The sequence below is a fragment of the Oncorhynchus tshawytscha genome, linkage group LG04, assembly GCF_018296145.1.
Source record: "Oncorhynchus tshawytscha isolate Ot180627B linkage group LG04, Otsh_v2.0, whole genome shotgun sequence".
NCBI lineage: Eukaryota > Metazoa > Chordata > Actinopteri > Salmoniformes > Salmonidae > Oncorhynchus > Oncorhynchus tshawytscha.
This window is the reverse complement of record NC_056432.1, coordinates 63,070,206-63,095,619: the sequence shown is the minus strand read 5'-3', so window position 1 is coordinate 63,095,619 and position 25,414 is coordinate 63,070,206. Positions and strand designations below refer to the sequence as shown.

Sequence of the window (25,414 nt, the reverse complement as noted above, 5' to 3'; positions counted from 1 at the left end):
CAGACAGCCCAAGAAGATGGGGACTCCGTAGGTCTTGTGTGCCCCGAAAGAATCAGGGGTGTCCTCTAATGGCATGGAATGAAGAGAGTTTCTTTAGACTCCAACTGCAAGGCACAGTGTTCCCAGCAAGGACTGTAGGCATGACTTTGTTTTGGCATAACCCAACCACTGAAAACAGTGCAATCCGTTTAGCCAATTGTTGAGCTAGGATCATGAAGTTGGATTTCTATGGAGAGCAAGAATGCCCTCTCTGATTGTGTGTAACAGCCCCTACGCCCTGATGGGAAAACCTTTAAAAATGTCTACTCTAAAGCACATTAAAAAGAGGCCTTTCTGATCTGCTTGCAACCTGTAGGCCTGTGTCATAAAGAGATGTTTGGATCCTAGAGTCCTTGTATAGAATCATTGTTTCAGCACAAAACCAGGCAATGCTTTACTACAGCTCATTTTCAGTCTAGCCCTCTGATTGGGATTCTAAAAGGGGCTGCAGCTGGAGCTGATTACATCTGAGCTGTGAGGTTTATAGAAACCAGCAACAGATCATGATATAAAGGTGCTCATAGTTCTGCATGTCTGCAATAATTATCTCTGTGTAAAACCCAGGGGATAATGCACACCAAAACAAAAAAACAGGAACAGGTCGTTCCCATCACTCACAGTCAGAACTGTTCAGTCTTCAGAGATGTGAGCAAGCCCCCAGGGCCCAGGGATGGCTGGCTGGCATTGTGTGCAGTATGTTTTCTGAGGGCCACAGGACGCCCAAGGGAGAGGGCAATAAGGCCTCATAACTCCGGTCTTCAGCAGCTGCTCCTTGCCTATTGGCTGTACTCTCTACATGCAGGTGTAAGCCTACAGGTACAGGCTGTGTGCTGCCTACCCCTAATGTAGTTGGAAGTGGTCTTGCAGGTAGCCTAAAGAAGGGTTGACTCCAGGAAACAGGATGGAACCATTACCAGCACTGCTCACTGTTACCATGGAGGCAGAAGAGAAGAGGGGGTAGAGGAGGAGGGGCTTACCTGAGTCAAGGGCAGCTGAGGGAGGAGGAACTGCCTCTCCACCGCTCTTCTGGCTCATGGCTGCTGTTGGGTTTTGCTGAGTGGAGGATGGCAGCTGCAGCTCTTTGGGTAGAAGGTCATACACTGATTCTGTGTAGAGAGAGGGGGGGGGGTTCAGGAGATGAGTCGAGTCCCTTTGTAAGGACTTGAAAGGCTGTTCATAATCTAACAGCATGAGAGCACTTACAAAGAAGTCAGCAGATTTACTGTAGATGAAGCTCTTTCAGAAATCTAAAGACAAGTTTAAATTTGAAGCTCCTCCTTTTCAAAATTTGAGTAAAATTGTAAAATACAATTCTGTGAGTATGGTTCTTTTTTTCCTTTCACCTATACTTATAGGCTCTCCTTATAAACATCAAGGAAAATGTTAAACAACGAAAACAATAACCTTCATAAACATGGTACAGCATGCCTTTGTCAGTTGACACTGTCCCTGTACCAGGCCCAGAGCATTATCCTGCCTGGCCAGCACTCTGGAAAATGACCTAGCAGTTTATAAAATGCACTATAGTGATAAATACAGACCCAGTCCAGATTCCTACCATGTCTCCACAGCCTGGCCTATCAGCTGCTGCCCGGATGCCCCTACCACCTACCAACCCCCATCCCCACGTGCCTGTGCCAGGGAACTGGGAGGTCTTGCTAGGCCCCCTCCCTGAAAAATGTCAGGGAGCTATTTCGAGGAACAAGAGCGCAATGCCCCCCGAGCCATGTTAAGTATGCTGATGAGCACCACAATGAAAACAATAGGGGCTGAGGAGGACTGGAGGAAAGCGGGTGTGGAGGGAGGTGACTTCAAGCGCTACACTACTTGTGATGACGACCAGAACATTCACACATCCAACTCCTCCATTCAATAGGACTATCTATGGTTCTGCAGATAGAGTCTCTTCACACTTACTAGACTTTTACTAATATAACGTTGGTTACACATATTACTTCGACTACCGCCCCGTAGCACTCACATCCGTCATCATGAAGTGCTTTGAGAGACTAGTCAAGGACCATATCACCTCCACCCTACCTGACACCCTAGACCCACTCCAATTTGCTTACCGCCCAAATAGGTCCACAGACGATGCAATCTCAACCACACTGCACACTGCCCTAACCCATCTGGACAAGAGGAATACCTATGTGAGAATGCTGTTCATCGACTACAGCTCGGCATTCAACACCATAGTACCCTCCAAGCTCGTCATCAAGCTCGAGACCCTGGGTCTCGACCCCGCCCTGTGCAACTGGGTTCTGGACTTCCTGACGGGCCGCCCCCAGGTGGTGAGGGTAGGCAACAACATCTCCTCCCCGCTGATCCTCAACACTGGGGCCCCACAAGGGTGCGTTCTGAGCCCTCTCCTGTACTCCCTGTTCACCCACGACTGCGTGGCCATGCACGCCTCCAACTCAATCATCAAGTTTGCGGACGACACAACAGTGGTAGGCTTGATTACCAACAACGACGAGACGGCCTACAGGGAGGAGGTGAGGGCCCTCGGAGTGTGGTGTCAGGAAAATAACCTCACACTCAACGTCAACAAAACTAAGGAGATGATTGTGGACTTCAGGAAACAGCAGAGGGAACACCCCCCCATCCACATCGATGGAAGAGTAGTGGAGAGGGTAGCAAGTTTTAAGTTCCTCGGCATACACATCACAGACAAACTGAATTGGTCCACTCACACAGACAGCATCGTGAGGAAGGCGCAGCAGCGCCTCTTCAACCTCAGGAGGCTGAAGAAATTCGGCTTGTCACCAAAAGCACTCACAAACTTCTACAGATGCACAATCGAGAGCATCCTGGCGGGCTGTATCACCGCCTGGTATGGCAACTGCACCGCCCTCAACCGTAAGGCTCTCCAGAGGGTAGTGAGGTCTGCACAACGCATCACCGGGGGCAAACTACCTGCCCTCCAGGACACCTACACCACCCGATGCTACAGGAAGGCCATAAAGATCATCAAGGACATCAACCACCCGAGCCACTGCCTGTTCACCCCGCTGTCATCCAGAAGGCGAGGTCAGTACAGGTGCATCAAAGCTGGGACCGAGAGACTGAAAAACAGCTTCTATCTCAAGGCCATCAGACTGTTAAACAGCCACCACTAACATTGAGTGGCTACTGCCAACACACTGTCAATGACACTGACTCTACTCCAGCCACTTTAATAATGGGAATTGATGGGAAATGATGTAAATATATCACTAGCCACTTTAAACAATGCTACCTTATATAATGTTACTTACCCTACATTATTCATCTCATATGCATACGTAGATACTGTACTCTATATCATCGACTGCATCCTTATGTAATACATGTATCACTAGCCACTTTAACTATGCCACTTGGTTTACATACTCATCTCATATGTATATACTGTACTCGATATCATCTACTGTATCTTGCCTATGCTGCTCTGTACCATCACTCATTCATATATCCTTATGTACATATTCTTTATCCCCTTACACTGTGTATAAGACAGTAGTTTTTTTGGAATTGTTAGTTAGATTACTTGTTCGTTATTACTGCATTGTCGGAACTAGAAGCACAAGCATTTCGCTACACTCGCATTAACATCTGCTAACCATGTGTATGTGACAAATAAAATTTGATTTGATTTGATTTACTTCAGAGGTAGCGCATGACACTCACCCGACAGTTGCCCCCTTGAAGCAGGGCAGTGCGAACAGAATTGTCTCATTGAGCCAACACTCCTAGAGTATAAATGGCAATACCAGAGCAATGTTTTTGAAACGGCTGAAATGTATAGGCGTTTTCCTAATATTTGAGACTTGTTTTATTGAGTTTTTACCTGAAATTGCAGTAACAGCCTGTTACATTCTGAAATTGTCGCAGTAGGTGCCGGCTGCACTGAGCCTGATCTGAGCCATAAGAGAGACTAGAAATCTACCACCACTATCAGATTTAGGGGGGCAATGTAGTTTATGTTTTTTGTCTCCCCACTTTGGTTCTGAAATCAATTGTGCCCATTAATTAATTTGTCATTTTTGCAGATTAAGTGTTTGGGCAAGTAATGTATCAATATTTATTGTTTACAAATTAGCTATGACATAGTCAATGAATATAGCGCAACTTTGGATTTCACCCCATCTCAAAACCGACTGGTTTGAACGTTTGACATTTAAAGCAAAAGTACCAAAACGATTGCTGATGGTAAACCTGAACAATTGAAATCATATATATTTCTTCTTCTTATTATTATTATTTCTTTTTTAACCCCTTGCTCCCCAATTACGTGGTATCCAACCCTCCCCAAACCCGGATGACGCTGGGCCAATTGTGCGCCGCCCCATGGGTCTCTCTGTCGAGGCCGGCTGTGACAGAGCCTGGACTCGAACCAGGATCTCTAGTGCAATGAAGTGCCTTAGACCACTGAGCCACTTGGGAGGCCCCTGAAATAAAATCTATTGTAAGCCCCGTTCAGCAGGTATAGCCAGTTGAGAGTAGTCTCTGGTAGCTTACTTTTATTCCGGTAAAACACCATTTTCAACAGCACATTGATAACCATCTAGAAAATTACGTATGCTGTCAATCAACTAATAAAGCCTAATATCGTGCAAGCCATTTTAGCAGTTGAATGCTAAAGGTGCCGCACAGATGTACATGATCCTGCAGGGACAGGCCGCCTAACCCGTGTTGGTCAGCACGCAAAGCTGGGCACAGTGCTCAGTTTGACTAGGCTACTGATATTCTCTGGGGTTGTTCGGCATGCAAAATGACTTGTAGATCAATGATTGTCAACACAGTTATACGGCTAGTTTGACAATATATGAGAGGACACATCAGTTGTCACAGAAAAAAAGTGAACCGGCGATTCGCAATGTTTGAATCGATTTTCTGACTTATGCATGCTACATTTGGATCGTTTTGAGGTCCACCGACCGATGTTAAACAACTGAAAAATCGGGTGAATCGTTATATCCCAACTATAAATACACAGTGTAGGCTATAACAACATGACGTTATGTTTCCCCTGGCCAGGCGCAGATGGGATGGAATCGCATAGGCTTCTCTAGGCTACCTGCAGCTGTGGTTGTTATCAGTAGACTACAGTTGATCAGACTGAAGATCAGACTAATTGTGCACATTGACAAATCATGAGGAATTTTATTTTTTTGTGGCAGTTATGGGCTTCCATATAAAACAGCTTTGATAGGCTAACTTTGCTATAACATGCCGTTATAGCAACTCTATGCTAAAATGTAACGAGTGTAGGCTATGGACGAGAAAACAAACCCTTTAATTGTCTGCACATACATGCTTGTGAATTCTTGTATTATTCAAGAGTGTAATATGGTTTGGTTGCATTATTCAACAATGTTATATGTTTTAGAAGAAAAGTTGGATATTGTTGAATAGTTCGTGCTTTATGGCTAGTGGCTACTGTGATATTTATGTTAAATTTGAGCTGCGGACAAAGAATGTTGTGTTGCCTGCCACTACGAAAGGTAAAGCAAGGATGTAATGTGAATTGAAAAGTTGAATTTTCTTTCACCACCCCGCTCCTCAGACCTTCATATCTCGTAGTGGGAATAGGGCCATCGTCAGCCCAAACAAACAAGTCCTACTGAGCACCAAATTCCCTATCCCAATTATCATTTGAATAGATTGCTTTTAGTGTCCTAGTAAAGCCCCTGCTGATACTTTATATATTTTACAAGACAAAAAGCTCAATAGCTACTTTTCTCTTTATGATTGAGATTGCAACACCAGATCTGAATGAATCCATGCAGTCGTGTCAAATTAGAATCAAATGAATGGCCTGCTGAGGGTTCTCTGAGAAGGAAACCATCTTTTACTTTCAAACCCGAGACGGTAAAACCTCAGGGATAAACGACTTCTATGGAAAAAACAAGACTATGCAGGTCACAACAAAAGCCCTCGCATGTCAATAAGTAGCATTTCAGAAGTGATTACAGTAGAGAGAGCAGGATTTACAGAGGGCCTGTCTCCCTCGGACTCCCCCATTAGGGTGAACAGGACAGAGGGAGGGGAGCTAGAAAGCCTTAGGTCAACAACAATACAACACGTTTACTGCCAGACCCTATTCATCTTCCAAATATTATGGTATGAACTTACAGTGACCATTACAGTTGCCTGACTCTCTGTCAACTGCCAGCTTTAATTACTTGCAGCTGAGTCCCGGGGTTTGGTGTGTGTATCAGATACTTAACCCTCCCATTGTTACCGCTGGCTGTCTACTACAGACTAACCTGGGAAGCAAGCAGTGAAACAAGCCCACAGGCCTTGAGAGTCCCACAGCATGGCTCATTCTGGATGAAAGCACAGTTTCCCACACAGAGGGGCCTGAAAATGACAAAGTCCGCCGCCTCCTCATCCCTGCTTCACGTTGCAGCGGCACAAGGGGACCTGGTGTGGTTTGAATGCTTCTACGTTAGGTAACCCCTTCAGAAAAGAAAGGCATAAACAAACACACACTTTCTCTCCCATTCTCTGAGTCTGCCACTCCGTTTACCAGTCCCTCTACCAGTCCTCCCTGGCCACACTGATGGCACATGCGGGAACATGTGCACTCTGCACGGGGCCCTTCCAGTAAACAGAATGCAGACCGCACAGACAGAAAGTGTGTACTCTGCTCTCAGAGCTCTGCTCTCGAATCAGTGGCTGGCCTGTTTTAGTGTTTCCACAGTCCCAGGACTTTATAAAGAGTGAAAATTCCTATTCTGCTGCATAGTTTCCTCCCTCGCAAACAGAGCACAGTGCTTTCTTTTCACATCGCTAAACACGATTTTCCTTTCGCATGAGGAAAAGAAAAACAAGGGTCAATATCATTAACTGGCTAAATAAACACATTGACTTGACACCATGTGTTGCCTCCATTCTAATACGCTCTGTTTTGCTGTTCTGTGAATTTGATCAAGTCAGACTGAAAATGAGGATAACTTAATTTCCTCTCCTATTCTGACAGACGTCACAGTTCAGAAAGTGAATCAGTTCACAGCTCCAAAACTGGATTTAAGATGCCAATTATTTGATTTGATCTGCTTCTAAACTAAAATGAATGAAGGGAAAGATGCCACCATCCCATTTCTCAAATAAATAATGCTGTTACTACACATGCAATGATGATAGGGTACAAATTAAGATACAGGTACAATTTCTTTAGCCCAACTCTGCCAAGCCTAAGATCTGCCACATGTAGCCTACTGTTCAAAGATTCAACTTCTTTAGAGGCAAATCCAAGCGAAGTGGATCTCTAAACATCCACACAGTTAAAAATCGTTCCCATAGCATGTGCCACCCTTGTGTTCAGTTTTTACTGCACAACTCTATGTCGAAGTAAAAGTGTAAAGAGAGACCACTCACCATGGGAAAGGCAGGACTTACACTCCCATTCATTTCCCTCACATTCCTGCTGCTTGCTCTCACTAGCCCTAGCACCTGGGGCGTGGCACTGTGCTTTTGGCCGAATGACTGTTAACACCCCTTCTGTGCCCCTCCCCTCCCACCACTTGTCTTGTTATGGTGTTCACCAACCTTTTTCTATCAGCTTGTTCAACTTGTCATTTGAAGCTTGTCAAATAGAAATGGAGGCCATTGAGAAAAACACAAACAGCCAAAGTAGGATAAAGGTGCAGGGTGGCTAGGCTACATTATGGTGGGACAACACTAAATGAAGAGACACTAGGAAGGATAAAGAATAGGCTTACCTTCACAGCAGCACATCTGATGTGCAACACAGGCAGGGAGAAACACATTCAGAGGGCTGGCACCTGCAGTGAGCTATTTACAACACTCCTGATATGTTTACAACCAAGCCTACATGAGGGCTGCCACTGACACCATAGTAACAGGGAACATGGGGGCACTTTCCAGAAGAGAGTTGTCTCTTCTCCTGAGCTAATGAGGAGAAAAACAGACACATATATCCCTAAATAAGTTAGCCTAATATTACAGGTGGCTATTTCAACAACTGCCAGAGTTACTGTAAATACTGCAGAATCATCTCAGTAAGCAATGGTAACACACACGTGTTAAAAAAAAAATTATAATAATCGTTCAAATCTTTGAACGCCACCCACGGCCTACCCTGACATCTAAAGCAGTCAAAGGGTCTGGGCAGCCATCAATCAACTCTATATTCAAATCAGGTGCTACTCTGGTATGAGCCCAGAGGGAGAACTCAACATCTTCGCAAAATACACTCCTAATGGCAAACCAACACAAACCATTGAAGCACAAGTCACATACGGCCGGCCGGCCTACTTTGTAAAACATTGACACAGAAAAATACGATTTTGAGTGAGGAATGTTGAATGATGACGTCAAAAGTGGTTTCAAATTTGTTCAACAGGAAGGAAGATGTTGCCACCCATGCGACTTGATAAAATGTATGACTGAAACATGGTGAAATTGTTGTGACAAAAATAAGTGCTAAAAGTATTCACCACAAATGTCAACCAAAACTTATTTGACAAGTAGGCCTAGCCTACCCTGTCCACTGTGATTCTCACACCCAACAGTAACCTATATCACCAAGAGTCCACTCAAGCCACAACAAAAAGGTTTCCCCAAAGGCAACTATGACAATCTCAACCATTGCAATGCCCTTCGGTTCAATTTGGCCAACCTAACAGAGGCATGATTCAAATGCGCCTGACAACTACAGTAACCTATATCACCAAGGATGGTTTCCCCAAAGGCAACTATGACAATCTAAAATGCTTCGGTTCAATTTGGCCAACCTAACAGAGGCATGATTCAAACCTGACAACAGTGATAAAATCTGTATCACCCAACAGCAAATCTGTCCCCTCTCACTCTCTCCAGGAAAACTGGAGGGGTGGTGGAGAACAAATATGAGGGGTCACCAGCTCTGGTGTCAGGGATTAATGTAAATGTTCACATCCTCCATGTGTTGACATCTAGGGGGCAAGCTCAATTCATAGCACAGTTGGCCTGCGCGTTACCAATGTCACCGTACCATCATCAACCCTCATCTCTTGCTGCTGTGCCCGCTGCCCAAATAGAGGTGTAAACAAGGACCACACGGCCTAGTGACATCATTATAGATGTGGTCACCAGCACACCTCCAACAAGGACATTGCAAAAAAGACTAACAAAGACACTGTGATGATGTGTGTCAGTCACAGTCTTGTGGAAACAGTTTGGTTAAAAGCACAACAGAAACAACTATTACTTTATGTTCTCTCCCACACACAGTTCCAGTCATAGAAGAAACTCCTACAGGTTCCCAATACATTGCCCCACCACACAGCTGAACTGGGGTCTCTATCTGTGCATAACCAAAGGAACATTCATATCTCCATCTAGGGTACCTGAAAACCGGAAACCAAATGCAAATGTGACCATCCTCAGCCCCAGACTAGTCACAATCTCTCACTACCTGAGAAAAAAACATAATGGCTTCATTAATCCAATAGAGCAGGTCTGGTCTTCTCACCTACTTCCTGTGCCATGTCCTGTCACCTAAACCATCCACTGATGAATGTTTTATGACAATGCTCTCCATGGAATTGAATCCCAGAGCAGATCTATTCTTCACACAGAGACAGAGAGGAATCAACCACCTGAAAGAAAAACAAAACACAATGTGTGACTTACACAGGAGCCCATGCCCTCAGCGTCCAGTGCACTTCCTGCTTCGTAGGAACATTTTAGGTGAATTTGATCACAAAGAACAAGATGAGGATTCTCAATTTTATCTGTATTTTCAAATCACTGTACTACTTGGAACAATGTTGTTGGGGCAAATAGCTCAAATAAATTACTTAATGAGTGGCAATATTTGATTTATATACCAGTTGCAGTAGAATGTTTGGAAGGAGTCACGAGGAGTGTAGAGGTTAGGTGAGAGCAGATGTACTTCAGGCTTCTTTCCACACAACCAGTCCAGTGTGTATCTGTGTGGTTGACCATTAGTACAGCGCCATAACGTCTCACGCAAACAATATCTTAACACTGAGATGAAAGAAGACAATTTTAGACCAATGCAAGAGCAGTGCATGGACAGAGGGGTTAACAGAGTGGATGTTTATAATTTCCCTTCCATGTGCTTCCTAGTGTGTGTCATTTATTCCATTCAGTATGACAGGGGAAGAAACAAACTAGCCGAGGTTTGTTAACCATTGAGTGAAACGCATCACAAGGTAAGTTGAGAGGTTTGATTTATAGACTGTGCATTATCTTTATCAGGTCCCATATCACCTCTCAGAATGTGATCTGTGTCGTCTATGCATCTTTGGTCTTCTCACTCTTTATTCTTTCTCCATCTGTGTTTGTTTGTGAAAGGCAGCCAGGTCCTGGGTTAAGGGCAGCCGTTGGTGTCATGCAAGGCTCAGAGATCGTGACCTGCTTCCTGTTTCTGTCCAGCTAATCTCACGGTGACCAGAGACCACTTCTTGGAATCAGACTAGGCCTACCTCCGACTGGTTCGCAAGACAACACCACCAACCATCATCAGGATAAACTAGCCAGTCACAGTGAGCCCTACTGTGGAATTAAATTGTGCGTGAATTTTTGTTAGTTGTTATGATTCTTAATTATCACGCATGCACAGTTTACAGATACAGAGCGTAATTTGAGTGGAAGATCTGTGCGAGAGCTGCTGCTACAGATCCTGTTGCTGCTGGAGTGAAACGTGATTCTATTAGCCCAATCATTGTGCAACAATTCTACAGATTTGATGGTCACGCTTAAAGATATATACTATTTTTTATTTCTCAACTGGTAATTGAAGAGCGCTTCTCATTCGCCATTCAAGTGCTTAGGCAACAGTGGGCAGGATTCAGATAATCCCACCACAAGAGCTGGAAGCAGTATGCATTTTGAAAACGTATACGTATTGTGTGAAACCTTAACGTTTTACTTCATATCATGAGGCATGTCTTTACATTGCTTCAAAGTAGCCGAGCCAAAATCCGTTTCTATAAACGAGGAGGCAATTATTTAAAAAAATAACTCCATATGCCACTGAAACAATTAGCCGATTTCTCTCATGTTCTATTGGTTTTTCAAATTCAACTTTCTTTCATTGTCCAGTAGCCTAAGGCACAATCCTAGTCATATTAGCAACCCATGTTTGTTGCTGCATCTTTAGATCTCCCATCTCTCAAAATTTCTAATGGATATTTTCATTCATCTCTGTCACATGAAACCACTTGCATGTGCAGTGTGCTTTTGATAACCATGTTGTTTTCTCTCTAATTGCATTATGGAAGGAACATTCACGCATAGCCTACTGACGTGTGTGCATTGCCACACAGCTATAATGTTAAGAAATAATTGTTTAACATAATTTTAAGCCAAAAGTTCTGATCTGTTGCATCAGCCTCAATGCTTTTTAAAGTTATTTTGATGTACTAGTTGTATGAATATGGGATCTGTTGTCGCACAACTGTCCCAGAGTCTGTTTGGAATTTCTTTCTCGCACAGAACAACAAGCTGACCAACAGAGTAGGTCAACTTTTTTACTATGGAGGATAGTAGATTGACATAGGCTACAGATTTTGCTGTTCGTTACTCATCTTGTTGGCTGAGAAACATTATGTGGACAGTTATTCTAACATCTTCAAACTGCACATCGGAATTCAGTAAGAAGGACGAATGCTGTTGCATCTGTGAGTTGCATGTTCTGTTTAGAGAACGACCGATATGGATTTTTTAGGGCTAATGTCCATACTAATTTGGTATTTTAGGCCGATATTCAATTTCATTAAATTTCCCAGAGACAGCCATGTATGCATTAATTCATCAATTAAAGAAAATCTAACAATACATTTGCATTCTTTTTTTTTTTTACCAATCTAACTTCATAACTTTTTATTTGAATGGTAAATCTCTTGATAAACTGGGTAAATTAAGATGGCATAGGCCTACTCACAATACATGTGAATGCATATTCAATAAGAGTGTGTGCATGCATTGAGTTATTGAGCTTGTTTTAGCTGATCAGTGGATGCTACAGATGACAATCTGTTTCCCTTCTATTTGGGACGTATAGTAGCCTACTGATCAACAACATTTGCATAGCAGAATCACTCCAGCATGTCACGCCTGTATGGAAGGACATCATATAGGCACTGCTGTTAGTTTGAGAATATCTATTCAATGCAAATGGGTCCAACATAACGTCATGATTTGTGATCATGAATTGTTATGAAACTAGTATTTTTAGTCATTTTCTGTGATCTGGAATATATTTGATTTTTTTTTTGTTGCCGTCAGGACGCACCTCTAAACAACTCAGCTGCCATGACTAAATTCGAAATAACTCAATCATTTGTTGAGTTTTCAGAGACTATGAGAACTAGCTAATGGTGATTACATTCACTACGAAGCCATATCTGTGGATAATATATTTAACAGAGAGAGCGAGGGTAGCAAAAAAAGATTAAACGACGATGCACATTCTGTCTGAACAGCTGAAATCTGCCATAGTTTGAGAAGTGAGAACACACATACACGCACCGATCTACAGATTTTAGTCCATAAACATGCAGTATGATTCTTAAGTAGCTAAACCTATTTATTGCCAACCTTTATTTAGCCATTTTAAACACTTCCTTCTTTACCTATTACGACAATCATTTAATCCGACTCATCAACTGTCAATTTACCGGTACGATTGCATACCATCAGGCTGTCAGTCACAATCGGGTCCATCTGCTAATATCTATCTTGTTACTGCTTGTCTCATTCATAGGACACATCACAGGACTGCCATTCCCCCATTCCCCCATATTCACAAGGACGCTGCTTCACAATGAGCTTAGTGTGCCCACATAGGCATTTCTCCAGCCAGCGGGAAAACCATGCTTAGGCAACAAGGAGGCCTGTGGTCACTCAGTACGCACAAATACACTCACTGCATGACATCACCAAGCCAAGCTTTTAGCTTCTCAGCCTCCCAAACAGGACAATCAGAAAAACAACCAGCCATAGAAAACACTGAAATTAGAGTTCATTTACCTCAGAGAGTATCTGCACCGTAGAGATTAATTGCACTGACTAGTGATGAAAAAAAATCCATACAGTTACATATCGGGATATCATTTTGGACGATGTATCGTTTCATTTTGACAATATCGCAATATTTTTGTGCTAGTTGCACCAAAGTTCCAGTATTTTTCCTTCATAGCTTGTTCTCCATCTTGTTTTTAAATAGGGAGCCAATTTGGTTTGAGCACTTTTATTGCCACAACTGATCAAATTCATTTTCTCATGGCTCTCTCGTCCCTCTGCAGAAGACATATGGTGAGCAATATGTTTGTAACACGGAACAGCAATAAAATGTAAGTATTTATACAGTGGGATCCAAAATTACTGGCACCCCTGACTGGCAATGCACAAACAATACTTTAAATTATATTGTTTATATTTTTTATAGAGAGAAACTAAAAATACCAACATGTGAGAAATACTGTACTTTATTAATGTTTCAATGGAACTAACCAAAATCATACAATTATTTAATACAAAATACACTTCACCAAATTCAAGGTTTCATCATTTTTGGCACTCCTTTTATTTGATTTATTTATCCTAATTTAGTACTTAGTGCAACCACCTCTGGCAAGGATAACAGCATGGAGTCTTTTCCTGTAATGTTTGACAAGGTTATAGAACACATTTGGAGAGATTTTGCAGATCCTTTCAAGATTCTTCACATTCTTGGCTTTGCGCTTCTCAACTGCCCTCCTCAACTCAACCCACGGGTTTTCGATTGGATTGAGGTCCGGTGACTGAGATGGCCATGGCAGAACATTGATTTTGTTGTCACAGAATCATTTCTGTGTGGATTTTGAGGTATGTTTTAGGTCATTGTCTTGTTGGAAAGTCCACCTACGGCCAAGTCCCAGCCTTCTGGCAGAGGCAACCAGATTCTCAGCCAAAAATTGCCTGAAACTTGGTGGAATTCATTATGCCATCAATCTTAACCAGTGCCCCTGGACCTCTGGAATTAAAACAACCCCAGAACATCACTGACCCACCACCATATTTCACCGTGGGTACGAGGTGCCTCTCCTATTATGCATCTCTGTTTCGATGCCAAACATACCGATGCTGTATCTGACCAAAATGTTAAATGTTGGTCTTATCTGACCAGAGCACCTTCTTCCAGTCATAAATTAAATGACGGTTGGCAAACTCCAAGCACTTGCATCTTTGTTTTGGTGTCAGAATGAGCCTGGCAACCCTTCCAAAGAGCCTGTGGTTGTGGAGGTGGAGTCTGATGGTGCTTTTTGAAACCTGGTCTACAACCACCGGTCTCTTTTAAACTGCCAGTTCTTTTGTTTTCTTCATGGTGTTGGATGACAAAGGGATATTGCATGCGTTACCTCATTTTTATACCCTAGTGAAACAGGAAGTGATGTAATGGCTGAATATAGTTTCTTAAGACTTAGATCAACTTAAATAAGTGGAATTTAATTCCTGGTTTAATTTTGTTAGATGTTATTTACAATCATCTTTAAGGATGCCATTAATTGTGAAAACCTGATTTGGAGGATCTATAAATGATTTTGGTTGGTTCCATTGAAACATTAATAAAGTACAGTATTTCTCACATGTTGGTATTTTGAGTTTCTCTATAATTATATTGTTTATATTTTTGTAAGTATTGTTTGTGTATTGCCAGTCAGGGGTGCCAGTAGTTTTGGATCCCACTGTGTGTATATGTAAAGTGTGTCAAAAAAGTATTTAGTCAGCCACCAATTGTGAAAGTTCTCCCACTTAAAAAGATGAGAGAGGCCTGTAATTTCCAACATAGGTACACTTCAACTACAGACAAAATTAGAAAAAAAATCCAGAAAATCACATTGTAGGATTTTAAATTTATGTATTTGCAAATTATGGTGGAAAATAAGTATTTGGTCAATAACAACCGTTTATCTCAATACTTTGTTATATACCCTTTGTTGGCAATGACAGAGGTCAAACGTTTTCTGTAAGTCTTCACAAGGTTTTCACACACTGTTGCTGGTATTTTGGCCCATTCCTCCATGCAGATCTCCTCTAGAGCAGGGATGTTTTGGGGCTGTTGCTGGGCAACACGGACTTTCAACTCCCTCCAAAGATTTTCTATGGGGTTGAGATCTGGAGACTGGCTAGGCCACTCCAGGACCTTGAAATGCTTCTTACGAAGCCACTCCTTCGTTGCCCGGGCGATGTGTTTGGGATCATTGTCATGCTGAAAGACCCAGCCACGTTTAATCTTCAATGCCCTTGCTGATGGAAGGAGGCTTTCACTCAAAATCTCACGATACATGGTCCCATTCATTCTTTCCTTTACACGGATCAGTCGTCCTGGTCCCTTTGCAGAAAAACAGCCCCAAAGCATGATGTTTCCACCCCCATGTTTCACAGTAGGTATGGTGTTCTTTGGATGCAACTCAGCATTCTTTGTCCTCCAAACACAACGAGTTGAGTTTTTACCAAAAAGTTATATTTTGGTTTCATCTGACCATATGACATTCTCCCAATCTTCTTCTGGATCATCCAAATGCTCTCTTGCAAACTTCAGACGGGCCTGGACATATACTGGCTTAAGCAGGGGGACAGGTCTGGCACTGCAGGATTTGAGTCCCCGGCGGCGTAGTGTGTTACTGATGGTAGGCTTTGTTACGTTGGTCCCAGCTCTCTGCAGGTCATTCACTAGGTCCCGCCGTGTGGTTCTGGGATTTTTTCTCTGGAATTCTTGCTTGTGATCATTTTGACCCCACGGGGTGAGATCTTGCGTGGAGCCCCAGATCAAGGGAGATTATCAGTGGTCTTGTATGTCTTCCATTTCCTAATAATTGCTCCCACAGTTGATTTCTTCAAACCAAGCTGCTTACCTATTGCAGATTCAGTCTTCCCAGCCTGGTGCAGGTCTACAATTTTGTTTCTGGTGTCCTTTGACAGCTCTTTGGTCTTGGCCATAGTGGAGTTTGGAGTGTGAGTGTTTGAGGTTGTGGACAGGTGTCTTTTATACTGATAACAAGTTCAAACAGGTGCCATTAATACAGGTAACGAGTGGAGGACAGATGAGCCTCTTAAAGAAGAAGTTACAGGTCTGTGAGAGCCAGAAATCTTGCTTGTTTGTAGGCGACCAAATACTTATTTTCCACCATAATTTGCAAATAAATTCATTAAAAATCCTACAATGTGATTTTCTGGATTTTCTTTCTCATTTTGTCTGTCATAGTTTAAGTGTAGCTATGATGAAAATTACAGGCCTCTCTCATATTTTTAAGTGGGAGAACTTGCACAATTGGTGGCTGACTAAATACTTTTTTGCCCCATGGTATATATTAGCATAATGAGAACCGCAAAACATATCGTATCGGCACCTAAATATTGTGATAATATTGTCTTGTGAAGTCCATGGCAATTCCCAGCCCTACTGACTACACACACAAACAAGCCCCCACATGTACTAATAGCTCTCACACACACACAGTCAACACTGCAGTTCTACTATATTATATTTATTTCACTGCGTGACCAAGTCACTACCCAATCGATATGTATAAAAATATCGTAATACAGTCCATTATTACTATGCATAATACCTCTCTTATTACTTGTTATTTTTGACTCTTTTTTCGGGTATTATTGTTATTGACTGAAGTACTGCATTGTTGAGGGAGCTAATCAAGGGGCCAGGGTTCCAGTCTGGAAGCATACTTTTGACTGCACCTACAGTATTGCAGTTTAACTGAATCCTGGCCAAGAAAGACAATTCCCATTGACGGCTCCGTAGAGAAGTCGAATTATAAAATTTGCAACAAGACTTTAGTCACCCCCTTTATGCACAAAACAACCATTGAATTATTCAAATAATTGTCGCTGAGAGTCCTTTTAAATATTTTTTTCATCACTCACAGCAGAAGTTAACATTTTATATTCTTGCTCTGAGGTCATGACCCCAGCTAGCCAGGGGAAGTGCCGGTTGGCTTGTTTAGCTGCCCACCTGCTTTGACTGAGTTCTCGGAGCAGGTTCGCGCGATACTGCTGTCTGTCCAGTGCGCACAGAGTGCTAACGCGCAGGCGGCGTAGACCCAGTAAGAAAGTTGGCAGCAACCACAGAACGGTATATGCGAACGTGAGAAGATTAAGTTGAAAACAACGGTCGGCCATCTTGTAGGCAGTTTCTAGTTCTTCTTATATCTCAGTGGATCTAGCACATAAGCATTTTGCTTCCCCCTTTATACCTGCTGTAAACTCTGTATGTGACAAATACAAATGGATTAGATTTAGATTTTGTTAAAAGACAAAAAGGGAAATACTATTTACTAGGATCAGGAAGATATCAGTATCTAATGAATCAGAAAACAGCCCTAATGTTGGAAACAAACATCATTATGTTGTCATCCAGAGTCACATTTATTTATTTTCCAAGCTATAGTACAGAATATTTTACACACAGCAGGTTAAAGGACCAAATAGTCTGCTTCATGGTTTCATTTTTGTCATGGAAAAAATAAATTGCAATACTGGTATAGTCTGATACTGATTTACCCAGGATCATATGAAGGAGAAAAATGCATCTCTTCCCAAGTGAATGATTGATGAACAATGGTTAGTGGTTGAGGCTCTATCAGTACCAGCCATGTTGACATAGGAGAACTATGAAAGACTCCAAACCATTTACCCAGCAGCCCATGAAATCCACAGTCAAACGTCAGCTCTGTAGAGCATGGGGAAACAGAGACTCCTTTCCTACCATCCATCTATAAAGCCCAGGAGAGTTATTAGTGATATGCTTAAAAATAGCCTGCGGCGTCACAAGGCTCCAAATTTGGAACCTTTGTGTATTTGCTCTTGATTTTGCTACGGGCGCATGTTGACTCTGCTGATAAGAATGTTGAAATAAGCTGATAAAATATTTGGCATTAACAATTTATGTTAGGAAGGGTTGTTTTGGCCTTGAGGCTCCCCCTTCATGGGGGTTGGGGAGGGAGGTTGTGGATGCATTTAGAATAATCGACAAACATGAAAATAACATAGGTTATTACTGAGCAGAGCACTATGAAGGACTGCAGCAACAGCAGTCAGAACAACCAAAATGAAACCAACTGTGTATTTACCCATTTGTATAATTTAACCCCTGATGTGATAGGCTTGCTGTACACATTGACCACAATCCTGATTGAATTCTTCAGTTGGACCATGATGGTGCCGCATGGAGGGCTGTGTGGGGTTGGAGCGGTCTTTGCCTTGGCCAGTGCTGCACGGCAGTGCTAATTTGTCCTTCAGTCTCACCTCTCCCAGCCATACTAAGACCACACATACAGTATATTAATCACCTAAGAGGATTTGGCACAAAATCTAATTAAGGCTTTAGAATGTCTGCTGATTAATTAGAAATAACCATGGGAGAATGAGGCTATTATCAGAGCAATGGTACATGCCAACACCACCACAAATAAATAATTGATGGCAACTCAGTTTGCAATGTTTGTAGGCGAGGGTGTTATCCTGAGAAGAACAAAATGAATTAAGCTACATAATTTAGTTCAGCAGAATTGTTCGGTTGCCAAGGCTGTATTGGATGGGATTCAAAACTATGAGGGACAATGAATGCTGTTCCAGATACGTTTTGAGAAAGGTAGTAGCCCATTTTTTTTGCCACACAGATTGATTAAACAGTGCTATCAAGCAAGAGGCCCTGAGATAAAATGTAATCAGTCCCATCTCTAACCAGAAACAGGTTCCATCTGGTTCAGAGCTTGGCAGTGGGGCACCGTCATACCTGATGATGACGTCTGGTTTTCCCACTCACCAAAACCCTTCTAACATTTCACAATTTATCAGGCTGTGACTAAGAGGCAGTTCAGCTGAGGTAAAATGATAACTAACTGTACTTCAGTGAAAGTGAACCTTATTATGCTCCCAATTACAAGTTATTGAGACTTAAGACAGGTAGCTAAGCTACTTACATAAAACGTAAAATATATATATTTTTTATGACAGGATGTTAGGGGGAACAATAGGACACTGTCACTCCAAAAGGTGCCATTCTTTCTGCCCCCACCTCCCTGGGAACTAACAGGTGACTCAGGAAAAAGGAATGAAAACACAGGAAATTGAGATTGCACAACCGTTATGGTGTGCTGGAATGTTTGTCTCTTTATACCCCCCTTGAAGTCACAGTGTTGCCAAAGCCCTTGGCATACCTCCTGTGTATAATAATCTATTGTTGGGCAAGCTCTCTGACACAGAACACGTGTTGGTGTGGCAATGGCAGGAGCAGAGGGAGGGAGGAGAGAAACAGCTTTAACAATAATCACAAATCAGGAATAGGACTTTAAATAGCACTAAAGAGCAAGGGGTTATCTGAAAACTACCACAAGAGGAAAAGGCTTATGGTCTTTGGTTAAGATTGATGAACAATGCTCATTAGCGGTGGATCCAAGTGGGACAGACATGTCACGAAGTCCACATAAGGAGCCAAGCTCTTTGAGGAGGGACTAGAAGAGCTGTAAGCCTACACTGAAACCTGACCGTGTCTCCTCAGCTGCTAACGGAAAAGCTCCTGACAGCTATGATTTAGCCCTCTAAATATTTAACATCTTTGTTGACGTAAAAAAAAGTCTTCATTTCGCTCTGGGTAGAAACAGAGGGATCAGAGCTCGGAGACGCATTTGGGTTTTCACAGAAAGGCGTCACAAATCAGTCTCCTACGAGGGAGAGGCACAGCGAGAGCAGAGAGCGCCACAGCCAACCTCCCAGACAATCCCGTCTATCACTGGTACAGCACCTGTGGCCAAAGAGGATTTAATAAACCACTAACCTCGGACATCCAGAACTAAAACCTTGCGTAATTGCGTCAGTTGCTCGATTAGGTTATAGGGGGGAGACGTATTTGAAAAATTACTAATGAGACAAGCGGTCTCCGCCCCTCTAAACATAAACTCTCAGACAGTTTGGGGCAAGTCTACAGCCCAGATACCTCTTCCCCTTCTGAAATTTGAAAGATGTGAGGACCTGCTAAATCGTGATTTGTCCAAAAGACCAGTGACAAAAAAATCTGTGTACCTGAAAGCTCCACGTAAATGGCGTCAGCATACTAGGTTCGGTTTGCTCCTAGCAGAACCCGGCGAGGCAAAGTGAACATCTGTGCCTCGCGTGGTCCTTTAAAAAACACCTTTGCTTGGAAAAACTAGAAAAAAAAGCAGCAAAATTATTATTTTTCCCTCTTGAGATGCTGTAGCAACAACATACCCAGTAACACTTCCTCAAAATAATTACTCAAAGATAAATCAAGAAACCTGTAATTCATTTGGACGATTTTGCAAAGGAGGTCTTAGTTGTGCAATTTCACATCTAACTGGAGTATTTAAGTTTTAAAAAATGTATGAAAACTAGTTGTCTCTCATTCAATGACAACAAACACTATTGATAAATCCTGTCCATAGTTCCCACTCCTACTAGGAGTAGTACTGTTGACCAATCACTGACGAAGGGGAACAGACTTCAGCTACCAAACTTCGACTCGCCGTAAGAATTTTTTGTGTGCGCGTGAACAGATGAAAAAAACCCTGCCAAACACCAAAACTTCACCAAATGTTTTCATAATATATCCACAAAATGTTTCGATTGGGAAGCATGCAGCAGGCTTTAGTCGTCGCATCACACTCTGTCGACAGCTGCTATTACCATTTATGTTACGTGCATCTGTCAACAAGAGATTTCTGAAATACTAAACATGAGAATGAATCTACCACCGGAGTGGGCACAGGGTACCCTGTGGGCACAGGGTATCACTGAATACAGCAGGATCTGTCTCTGAGACAAAAGCCAAGGGACAGTGTTGAGACTGGGCAATTGTATCGCCCAATTTAAGGCCCTATTTGGTCAGAGACTATGCTGTTAACGGCATAGGCCTACATAAGGCCGACATGTATTTCCTTATAGTTACTGCCAGTAGCAGAAATCAAATAGTGCCAAGTTCTGATTCCAAAGATAAGCTAGAACTTGGGTACGTGCAGATCATGTGGCACAAGATTATGATCACTTTGTTGATTGTACAGAATGTCTAACCGAAATGTGACTTCTGCTTTATCCCAACCCCACCAAAAGACACATACAGGTTGGAGAGGTTGGAGTAGGGGTTGCCACACTGGGCGCCCATGGAGCAGTTGTTACGGGGAGTTTACTGCCTTGCTCAAGGGCACAGCGGCAGGCAATGGCATCTAGGATACCAGCAACCCTCCAATTGCCTGGCTCACTTTCCGCCAGATTTCCCCCCCTTCAGACCCGGGATTCAAACTGGCAACCCTCTGGTAGCTGGCTCGCCTCTCTAACTTCTTGGCTACCTGCTGCACGATGTGTCATTCTTCCTGCACAATTGTGTCTTTCTTGAATTGTCCCCAACAGACAACTGATCTGGGAATCCCTTCAATAGCTCCTAAAAGAGGGTTTCTGAAATGCAAGCCCTATGTAATCAATTAGAGTCACATGAGACCACAGTCTTGAAGTTCACCAAAATCACAAATGGCATTTAACAGTACTGATAAAAGACACACTTTTAAACTCAATGAGACAAGGCACTTCATTCACAGCAGTGACTTTTGAGAAAGGTAGGCCTTAACCAACTGGCCTTGTTGTATTGCCAACCTCTTGACATGCTTTATAGAGATTGTAGCCCTGCAACCATTGTGGCTTTTGCTCTACATATTTTCTCACACTCATCTGACCTAGTACTCCCTTGCCAAATTATGATCAGGGTGTCTATGCCACTGGCTACATTGTTCTGCAGTCATTTTAAACAAAAAAAGTACATAAGAAAAAAGAACAGATAAATGAAAGCCTCGTAGCATAATACCGTCAGAAATCTGTCAATTTGGGCCTCCCGGGTGGCGCAGTGCACGCTAACCAAGGTTGCCAGGTGCACAGTGTTTCCTTTCGACACATTGGTGAAGGTGGCTTCCGGGTTGGATGCGCGCTGTGTTAAGAAGCAGTGCGGCTTGGTTGGGTTGTGTATCGGAGGACGCATGACTTTCAACCTTCGTCTCTCCTGAGCCCGTACGGGAGTTGTAGCGATGAGACAAGATAGTAGCTACTAAACAATTGGATACCACGAAATTGGGGAGAAAAACGGGGTAAAATAAAAATAAAATAATCTGTCAATTTGATTCGAGAACAAGGATGATAACCACTGCAAGGTGAAATGACAAGTGTTGATGTTACTATCAGTGACTGTTGCTAGGGGTGCTAGGAGGTTAAACCGCCCACGCATAGAATGGTTAAAGTCTAAACAAGATCACAGTAAATACTGGAAGAGGTAATGATTTGACCTGATGCAAATTGCTCCTCTTTACTGAGGTTTGGTTAGTGTTAACCATTAACCTCTGAGAGTTTCTAAAAGGAAGTTATGGGGGAGAAGGAAGTTATGGGGGAGGGCCCCACGGCCGCTATGGGACCCCCAACCAAAAGGAAGTATTACTCGTTATGTCAGTTACTGGCAGCCAGTCAATAAGCCCATGTCAGCTAACAGTTTAGTTTGCGAGGTAAGTTAGTCTAGCCAGCTAATCTAAACCTTGTTTTAGTCATGAATTAGTGACTGGGCACTCAAGGCATGTTCCCAGTGAGAGTGAATATCAAAATCAATGAGGGTCCCCTAGAGGTCAGGACCCTCATTGATTTTGATATTCACTCTCACTCAGGTGTCATATGAACATGGAATAAGTCATGGCAAAATGTGGGTTTTAGGTCCATAAGTGAAGACTTAGTGTGCAGCCTGGTTTGAAGTAGGCTAGTTTGTTGAGGGGGAGTGGGCTGTGCGTTCAAATTTCATTTCTCAAAACAAGTCTCACTTTTATGCATACACCGCTTTAATAACTCAGCTAGTGCTGACAGCTCTTGTTCATTGACAACATTGTACTCTGAGAACATAAAAAGCATTGTGAACCTGTTAAACACATTGGCCCAAGACATAGTTTGAACAATAACATTGGGTGAAAAAACTAGGCTATTGGTAAACCTATCATCTTCCTGAAAACGTGTTGTTTTCACATACAGATTAAGGATTTTAATTTGATCACTCTTGTTGCTGAGAATTTTCCTGATTTACAGGAAATGCAGATTGTGATTTACAGAAAATCCTCATCATGTCAGTTACTGCACTAAAACACAGTTATATTAACAGTATTCCAAGTTTCATGTAGCCTCATTTTGACCAGTTAATTACCTAACCACCGATGAAGCAACATTATAGACTAAACGTTCAAATCCTGTTGCTGCAGGACTATTTTGCTGCGACAATACAGGTCAAATTAAGATCCTACACCCGTAATTGTCATCTGTATTGGCTCTTTGAACCAAGTGAAAGAACCACCACTCTCAGCCATGTCAACACAGCGGACGTGATGCCGACCCATTTCCTTCTATGTTGGTGGTGACATACACTTGCCCCTAACTAACCCACTGTGGATCCTAACTCAGCCTAACTCACTGACACGGATGGCGTTGTAACAGCCCTCTGCAGCCCTTGTACCTGTAGCATCCCAGCTGGCATAATCTTCCCTGCATGACATATAATACCCAGCGTATTATAACTTGGTCTCTGGCAAAATTATGTTTTTAATTTTTTATTTTACCCCCCTTTTTCATGGTATCCAATTGTTAGTAGTTACTATCTTGTCTCATCGCTACAACTTCCGTACGGGCTCGGGAGAGACGAAGATCGAAAGCCATGCATCCTCCGAAACACAACCCAACCAAGCCGTACTGCTTCTTAACACAGCGCACATCCAACCCGGAAGCCAGCTGCACCAATGTGTCGGAGGAAACACCGTGCACCTAGCGACCTGTTTAGCGTGCACTGCACTACCCGGTCCACCACAGGAGTTGCTAGTGCACGATGAGACAATGATATCCCTACCGGCCAAACCCTCCCTAACCCGGACGACGCTAGGCCAATTGTGCGTGGCCCCATGGACCTCCCGGTCATGGCCGGCTGCGACAGAGCCTGGGCTCGAGCCCAGAGTCTCTGGTGGCACAGCTAGCACTGCGATGCAGTGCCTTAGACCACTGCGCCACCCGGGAGGCCCACAAAATTATTTTTGAGAGGAAAACTTTTTGTACCTCTTGAAACACAAAACAAATGAACTTTCGAGCCTCTAAAACCATGAATAAAAACCCAAGCAACCATCCAGTGAACAAGGAGATTATTTCATAAGGAAATGTCTGAGAAAATATAACCTAGGCCGTAACTTTGCACACCCTCATCGGAAGGCTTTAGGGCATGTTTCAAAAGTGTGCCTGGGTAGTAGTGTGAAATTGACACCATCAACTGCTGTGATTAAGCAAAATTCAATTGTGTGGAGCAGAAAAAGAGTGGGATAGCTGATTCTGGCTTCTCTCTAAACGATGATCCCAAAGGTTAAAAAGAGAGATCACTAATCCGTCCTTTCTCTATGTATGCCATGCCTGCAGATTTGAGGTAGAAGTGCAAGCACAGGAGTGTGGGACTGAATGTTTGTTCATCGGTTTTAAAAGAGAGAGGAGATTGGTATTGTAGTCTCATTGTTCCGATGAGAAAGTCAAACAAGTAAAATTATTATCAAGAATCTAATCAAAAACTGGCTTCATTTGTTGTCCCTCTGAGGTCTTTGGTCTTTCATCATCATAAATATATTAGCATTCAAGGCAATCAAATATTTTTAAGCGCATGCCGCCAAGTTTGTTTAACATAGCAGAGTCAATATTAATTGAGCGCAAGCACAGGTTTACACACAAAGCAGCCGCTCCCTTGTGATGGTTAATGATTGACCCTATGGGCTCTGGTGGGCCAGTTTAGTAGAGATAAAGAGGGCCTCTGCCAAAGGGAGATCTGTGGTCCAGGGTAGGACAAAGACACCAATACTGATGGAAAGCATCACTGTGAAATACAGTCATTAACACAGGGACCAGTCTCCCTAGGCCTGAGCTCTTAAGCTTACTAAAACCACAGGGTTTGTAAATTGGGCCAACCAGTTAACTTAACAGTGAAGTAAGTGTTCAGGAGTAAAGGTTTCATTGTATGGCTGGCCATTTCAAATATCTTGCCTTGTAATCTACCAATTCCATTTGACTTCTAATGGTAGTTACACCTTCTCCTAAAATGCCTGTCACATTGCAAAATGGTCACACTCTAGTGATGGGGGTAAAGAAAATTGCAAAACATTTTTTTTGCTAGGTAGCATTTGCTAGCACTAGTGGCTGTACCTGCGCCAAACCTCCAGTACTTTTCATCCTATATCCTCAATCTTCTTTAGAAAAATATTGAGCCAACATCTTTTCAGCTTTTATTATCATGACTGATCAAAACAAAATGTTATCATGCTCTCTTCTCTCTGCAGCAGACATATAGTGAGCAATATGT

The 25,414-nt window shown here is 42.7% G+C and overlaps 1 protein-coding gene across 10 annotated transcripts in view; it reads right to left on the bottom strand.

Moving 5' to 3' along the window:
- The window catches only part of nfat5b (nuclear factor of activated T cells 5b), a 52,722-nt gene that overhangs the window by 23,114 nt on the left and 4,194 nt on the right, over window positions 1-25,414 (bottom strand). For 3 of the 10 annotated variants that reach the window (XM_042321032.1, XM_042321037.1, XM_042321036.1), the window contains exon 1: window positions 658-1,007. Coding sequence is in view for 5 of the 10 variants with exons in the window: in XM_042321030.1 (XP_042176964.1) it covers window positions 1,017-1,145; window positions 9,506-9,521 (145 nt within the window). In the remaining 5 variants the exon portion in view is untranslated. The other 7 variants (XM_042321027.1, XM_042321029.1, XM_042321030.1 and 4 more) reach the window with 6 other exon arrangements.